This window comes from Chrysochloris asiatica, unplaced genomic scaffold, assembly GCF_000296735.1.
Source record: "Chrysochloris asiatica unplaced genomic scaffold, ChrAsi1.0 scaffold00131, whole genome shotgun sequence".
Lineage (NCBI taxonomy): Eukaryota > Metazoa > Chordata > Mammalia > Afrosoricida > Chrysochloridae > Chrysochloris > Chrysochloris asiatica.
In genome coordinates this window covers 106261-113975 of record NW_006408649.1, presented here as the reverse complement: position 1 = coordinate 113975, position 7715 = coordinate 106261, and the positions used below count along the sequence as shown (strand labels likewise).

The 7715-nt window shown below is 36.4% G+C and overlaps 1 protein-coding gene across 1 annotated transcript in view; it reads right to left on the bottom strand.

Moving 5' to 3' along the window:
- The window catches only part of NBAS (neuroblastoma amplified sequence), a gene marked incomplete at its 5' end in the record, with an annotated part of 556069 nt that overhangs the window by 483505 nt on the left and 64849 nt on the right, over positions 1–7715 (bottom strand). The window contains one exon of the mRNA XM_006869470.1: positions 5291–5359. Within this exon, the coding sequence (XP_006869532.1) occupies positions 5291–5359 (69 nt within the window). The remainder of the gene's footprint in view (positions 1–5290; positions 5360–7715) is intronic.

Sequence of the window (7715 nt, the reverse complement as noted above, 5' to 3'; positions counted from 1 at the left end):
GCATTGAAGGAATTGGCAAAGAACAAGGCACCAGGAATTGATGGAATAAAAATTGAAATCTTTCAAAAAAGTGAGGGGGCACAAGAGGCACTCATTCATCTCTGCCAAGAAATTTGGAAGACAACTATCTGGCTGATTGATCGGAAGAGATCCATATTTGTGCCCATTCCAAAGAGAGGTGACACAATGTAATGTGGAAATCATCGGGCAATCTCTTTGATGTTTCATGTGAGTATAGTTTTACTAAAGGTAATACAGAAACAGCTGCAAGCCTACACTGACAGAGAGCTTCCAGAGGTTCAAGCCAGATTCAGAAGAGGCCGTGGAACAAGGGATATCATTGCTGACGTCAAATTGATCTTGGCTGAAAGCAGAGAATATCAGAAAGAGGGCAGGCTTGTAGGATATACCCTTTGGTTGGTTCATGATGCATGGAGGGGATTATAACCATGACAATGAAACGATATACGATAGGATGAATGTAAAACTAATGTTCTCCCATGTAAACTATCACATAATTCACAATAAAACATTTAAAATATATATATATATACACACACACATATTGAAAAAGATGTAACATATTACTTAGAAGTTTTTTAGCTGAGATGGCAAAAAATGATCTCTTAATGGAAAAAATGCCTAAGATTATTAAAATACAAACAGAAAAGAATATACATTATTAAAATGTAACAACAGAAAACAGTGAATACCACTCACTATCTTTTCAGTCTACTCTTTTCTATTAGTTTTTTATATGTTGTTCGGTCATACGCATCACTACGTACATGGGACATATGTAAAGGTAGCTTAAGAAGAGCTTTTATGCCACAGACTTTGAACATACTACTGTCTTCTTATAATTCATGTATGGTCCTTCTAATTAATTCAGTATTATCAACTCTATTTCTATCCCTGTCTCAAATCTTTTCTCATATATATATATTTTTTAATGTTTTATTGTGGATTATGTGATAGTTTACATGGGAGAACATTGGTTTTACATTCATTCTATCAGTGCCATGGTTACAATCCCCTCCATGCAATCCGTCCCCCGTGCCCCCCAGGTCCATTTATTTTTAAAGATTCTTTACTCTTACTTCATTGGATCTTTTGTGTAATAATGCAATTCTATCAAAATACTATAAAAATCAGAAGTAAACAAGATTGTCACTTTCACTTCTCATTTATATTAAAACCCAAGCTCAAATGTCCACTTGGTTGTTTTTCAATTAAAAATACTCATTTAAGCCTTTCTCCACTAGCACCAATATTTATAGTAGGAATTGTGCTTCTCTCAAACATAGCTTCTTAAACGTCCTTCCCAGGAATTCTTTTTAAATGTTAAATACCAGATCTTTGTACTAAGATTAGCTAAAATTGCCTCATTTTCTTCAACTGCCTGTAATTTATATAGAATGATTAAAAATCAGTGATTTATTATTTCATGTACTTTTCAAATGTTTAAGTTACAAAAGGAGGATTCAGAAAGTTCATGAAAATATTCCATTATCTTTTAATTTCATTTTTTCCATGAATATGCTGAAGTCCCTTATATTAAAACAATAGAACAGAATTCTACAGCATGAGTTCAAAATGAGGTGGATTTACAAGTACTAGGTTTCTAATGGAGTCCTGGTATGGCACTGTGGGTTAATGTGCTAGCCTGTGATGTCGGTTTGAACTGCATGGTCGGTGGTTCACACTCACTAGTCGCTCCTGAGAAACCTTATAACAAGTTCACAATGGGTCAGAATCCACTCGAGGGCACTTAATAACAACAACAACAGCACTCTCCTAATATTCAACAAGTACTCATTAAATGGAGTACTGGTGTGGCGCTGTGGGCTATTGCGTCAGACTGCAAAGTTGTTTGAGCTGCAATGTTGGTGGTTCAAGCTCACCAGCTGCTCCTTGGAAACCCTATGCAGGGTCACTATGGGTCAGAATTGACTCAACGACACTTAACAACAACAACTCTCATTAAATATTAAATAAAACATATTATATTCCAGGGCTAAAAACTACTCTAAGGCATCAGCGGAGAAAAAAAGAAGCATAAATCCCTGTCCTCAGCTTAGATGCTTGACAATAAACACCGAAATTTATACATCAAATTAAGAGAGTCTTCCTCAAAAGCTTAACCAACAAAGAAAAATACTTCAAAGAAAAGACTTCAATTTTTTCCCAAGCTAAAAACCTTCATTATTGTTTTTAAGAGCTGTCAAATTGGTTCCCAAGAAAAATACAGTTGTTGCCAATCTTGATGAGAAAAAAAAAAAGATCTGAAAGAGTAATTTATAATGTTGGGTACTTTTACCTTTACAATATCTTGGTTTCAGTTTCTACAACTGTCCAATTGGACAACAAGAAATAGTGAGGGGAAAGTATTAGCCTAACAGTCAACTCAAAACCAAACCCATCTCTGACACTGTCCACAGTGAATTTGGGTATATCATTTCTCCTGTGGACTTAATTTCTAGATCAGTAAAACAAGCATCATAATGCTAGTCAAGCAAACTTACAATGAGATAAAGTAAAAATACTGGTAAGCTAGAAAGTGTCTGCAACAATAAAGGATTATTAGGTAATTTCTATTAGTCCTTTCAGCTATAAAATTACGGCACTAAAATTTGACTCATATTTTTTTGGGGGGGGACTAAGAACCTCAAGTTACAAAAAAATGCAAACAATAGCATTAAAATATTTGCTCTAAGGTATTGATTTTTTAGAGTACCAAGTTCAAAGAGGCTTTTTTTTTTTAAGTACAGTTAGGGATTCTGGCACAGTATCACAAAAAGGACCAAAATACAAGGAAATTAGTGGCTTCTTTTTCCCTCCCTATTGGTCAATCATAGAGGATTAAAAAGAGTGAGAAACAGCTAAATGCTACTCAGCAGAATAGCCAATAAGCAAAGGTTAAGGTAACAATCAATCTGAAGCTCCCAGGATGTGAAAGCAAAAATAAAGGTCTTTCTTACGCTGATTGAACAGTTATGTTTGTCTATCCATACACCAAATCAACTAATAGATATAGAATCTACTACAAGGGTACGTCGTGAGTCCTGGTGTGGCACTGTAGGCTAATGTGTCAGACTGCAAAGTCGTTTGAACTGCAAGGTCAATGGTTCAAGCTCACCAGCGGCTCCTTGGAAACCCCATACAGGGTCACTATGGGTTAGAATCAACTCGACAGCACTTAACAACAACAAGGATAAGTCAAAAATTAGCTACACTCTGGTTGTAGAATTTATTTTAGTCAACTTTTAAAAAAAGACAAACAGATCAGTCGTCAACATAATCTCCTTGCTTTTCAAAACACTTTGTCCATCTGACAAGCTTTCATATTCCCTTATTTAAAAAAAAAAAAAAACAACGTTTTAGACAGAGCTGCAAGTCACAAATGTACCACTATCCTTGTTTCTTCACTGAGGGTGAATCTTTGTCCTTAAAGAGCTGTTTTCAGGGTACTAAACAGGTAAAAGTCCTACAGAGCAAGATTAGGAGTATAGAAAGGCTATTTTAACACCTCAACACACAGTTTTTGCAGAGTGTCAATAGTGTGGATAGAGATGTGCAGACGTGCATTGTCATGTAAGATCACAATACCCTTGGATGGCAGTCCTCTGCATTTATCTTATATTAATCCCACGTTTAGGCTTCAGCTCTTCAGTGAGCATCTCATTGTAATGAACACTGCTTATTATTGAACCTTTCTCCTGTTAGTGTTCCAATACTGGCCCTTAAGAGTTCCAGAAAACTGTAAGCACCAATTTTCCAGCTGATGGTTGGCTTCTGAACTTTTTCTTGGTTGATTTTCTAAGAGCAAATGGAAGAGTATGGAATAGAAACATCCTCAATTGCTAACCAAGAAAAAGTTCAAAAGTGAACCATAAGCTGGAAAATTGATGTTTTCTGCGAATACCAGTTTTCTGGGATTCTCAAGAACCAATACCTGAACATTAGCAGGAAAAAGCTTCAATCAACAGTGCTCTTTACAGTGAGATGCTCATTGAAGAGATGAAGCCTAAGTTTTGGATTCAATGTAGAGGACTGCTATCCAAGAGCACTGTGATACTGCATGACAATGCACATATAAACACCTCTGCCCACACTGGGGACACTATGCAAGAACTTCATTTTGAGGTGTTAAAAGCATCTTCCCTATAATCCTGATCTTGTTCCATTAGACTTTCACCTGTTTGGTCCCTTAAAAGCAAACCTTTGAGGACAAAGATTCACCTCTGATGAAGAGGTGAATACAGCAGTGCATTCATGACTCCCAACTCAGCCTAAAACATGTTAGTTATAATGAGGGACTGACTACTAAAGCTTGTTGAATGTATTGAAAAGCAAGGAGATTATATAAAAAGCTGATGTATTTCTAAGAGTAGAGTAAAATAAATTCTACAGAGTGCAGATAATTTTTTCGACTCATGCTCATATATAGACAAATTTGTACAAAAAGGGTTGTGAATATTAAGTCCCAAAGTATTTCTTATTCTGAATATTACCACAATTTTTGTTGTTGCTGTTGTTAAGTGCTGTCAAGTCATTTCCAACTCATAGTGACCCTGTAGAGGGTATCAAGAAGCAGCTATTCTAAGTCAAATAAATATGGTGGTGGTGGTGGTAGTGTGCCATGGAACTGGTTCCGACTCACAGCAACCCTGGATAGGGTTTCCAAGGCTGTAAATCTTTATGGGAGCAGAAAGTCTCATCTTTCTCCCTCACAATGGCTGGTAGTTTTGAACTGCTAATCTTGACTCGTAACCACTATGCTACCAAAGCTCCTAAAACTAAATATTTAATAGCACCAAAAACTCCCAAGAAACTATGGATCTAATATGTGCAGGTCCACCCAACAGTGGTCTCCACCACTTTCATCATTCTGCACACACAAGAAGCATCCATTCTTCCTCTTACTGTCTGACAATCTCTTACTTCTAGACTCAAATCAAGTTTAATCTATAAAATAATTGTTCTTTCTATATTTCATCCGTACTTAATATCATATAAATTAGGATACAAAATGTGTACACAGTTTTATAACTATTTCTGTGTTATCTCCCCCCAGTATATTGCAAGCTCCTTGAGGAAATGCATAAGCAGATTCAAACTTCCTACCTTTCAGTTGTAGCCAAGTGTATTAATTGTTTATACGACTAGGGTTCATAATGGTGAATGCACCCAGAGACGTACATGAAATATTCAAAATTCATTCTACTTTGACCTTAAAGGTACTCTGGTGGAAATATTTGAGAAGCACAAAGTAAAGCTAATTTGTTACCTGTTCTTGTCCTTGGTGACTGTAAAACTTGACACTTAACATCCTCAATAATCCCAGTGTCTTTGGAACCTACAAAATAAACACACCATATTAAAAAAGATTAATAGAATGACTTCTCAATGTATGAAGGCCTCTTATCACACATGCAAGAAAAATTATAAAAATTATTCTGATTTTTAAAATGGCTAAGAAAATCACCAAAAGTTATCAGGAATCTTGGAGAAATTCTGTTATTTTTTTTTTTAAATCCATCAAGTGGCAAAATCTTACAAAATATACCCACAATCAAATGCTTTTAAATACATAAATAACAAGTATATTACAATCAAGACAAATTATAATCAACTCTAATCTCTTCTCAAATAAGGCTGTCCCTAATATTATTATGAAAAAGGTAAGCTGGCAACAGAAACTTCAATCACCAAAGAACTGAACCTACACTTGAAAAATATTTAAAAAAATAAAATTGTTGAGAAACTAATATTTGAAAGAACTTAGTGTAGCAAAAGGTACTTTTTTTCTTCTTGCATTTAGGTTTAAGAAATATGCTTAAAAGCAAGAAGGAAGATGAATATAACACAAATCTTCAATTTAGAAATCATAAATTTGAAAAAAGCAATGCTAGTCACAATTCCCAAACAGTGGAAACAATTCAAATATCCATCAATTAACATTGGCTAAACTGTGGTATACCCAAACAACAAGCTCAACAGCTACTCCTCAGACATCCTATACAGGGTTGCTATGGGTCGGAACCAACTGGATGGCCTTAACAACAACAGCCCAAACAATGGAATATTATTCAACCCCAAAAAATGAACTACTACAGACACCACTTTGTAGATAAGTCTCAAAAACATTAAGTTAGGTGAAATACGACAAACACAAAATGCCACTTATTCCAAAATTGTATTTATATAAACTATCCAAACTAGACCAGCACTCATCTGTCAGTTTGTCATACTGTGGTGGCTTGCTGCTGCTGTGATGCTGGAAGTTATGCTACTCATATGTTAAATACCAAGATGGTTACCCATGGCAGACAGATTTCAGTACTGCTTTTACACTAGACAGACTAGGAAGGAGGAGAAGCTTACTATTGAATGGTTAGCCACTGGAAACTTTATGTATAGAAGCAGAACACTGTCAGATACAGTGCTGAGGGATGATCCCTCAGGTTAGAAGGAACTCAAAATACGACTATAGTAGAGCTGACATCTCAAAGTAGAGATGACCTTACAGACATGAATGGAGCAAAGATTCCAGAACCTTCATCTGCTGATGGAACAAAACTCACAATGAGAAGAAATAGGTGCAAACATTCATTAATAATCAAAATGTGGAATATATGAAACATGAATCTAGGAAACTAGGAAGTCATCAATAAAGACAAACATGCTACACATACCCTCTACAACAAAAATAGAAAGACAAAATGAAACCAATATAGATGATAATCCTAGAACCCTGAGTCTCAGAGGAAAGGATAGCTGAGAAGAAAGGAGACAGACTGCTGGCTAGAAACGGCCAGACATGGCAGGGATCTTGAACTTTTAGGAGCAGCTATGGAGGTAGGTGGCAGCCTAGTGGTGCAAAAGCACACGGGTGACTTTCTTCTTGTTCCTCACATCCACTTGGTGACCAGAAATATGGCTGGTCCCACCTTTACCCACCCCCAGTGCAGATCCAGCTTTTCATGAGTTTAGCAGCCACACAGTTGTGAGCACCACCAGTTTGAAGTGGTGACGGCTGCAACACCCCATTGTCTTAATTCAGGTGGTCATATTTTGAGACCTACAACCCAGAGACCACCCAGTCATCCCTAGATTAACAAAATCCTCCATAATCAGCCATCCTGTTCCAGCTTCACTCTGGTCCTGTCAGATACTGAACACAGCTACCTGAAGGACCTGCAAGAAACTACTTCCGTATTGGGAGCCCAGAACAAAGACAAAATCTACACATACAGCATATAAAAAGTGCATCTAAGACCAGAAACTCTGATGGCTTATCCCTCTACCACCCACTTCATGAGTTCCTTGGTTAGTAAGAACTCCCCAGAGATTTTCCTTTCTAGGTCCAACACCAGTCCTGAACTTTGTTTTTCATTTTAATATTTTTGTTTATTCTTTCTCCTACTCCTGCCTCTCTTTTCCATTGCTTGTTTTTTATTGTTTCTATCTTCACTTCCTTTTTTTCCTAGTCTTCTGTTTCTCTTTTCCCCCTCCTATTCATCTTTCTTTCATTTTCTCTTGATTTTTCTTGACAACTCTCTAGTCTCTTACTCCAAATATATCCAAATGTATGTACCAAGCACTAAAGCCAGTGATGATGAAATTGAAGAGTTCCACCAAATTCTTCAGTATGAAATTGATCAAACAGGCAATCAATATACACTGATAATTACTGGTGACTGGACTGCAAA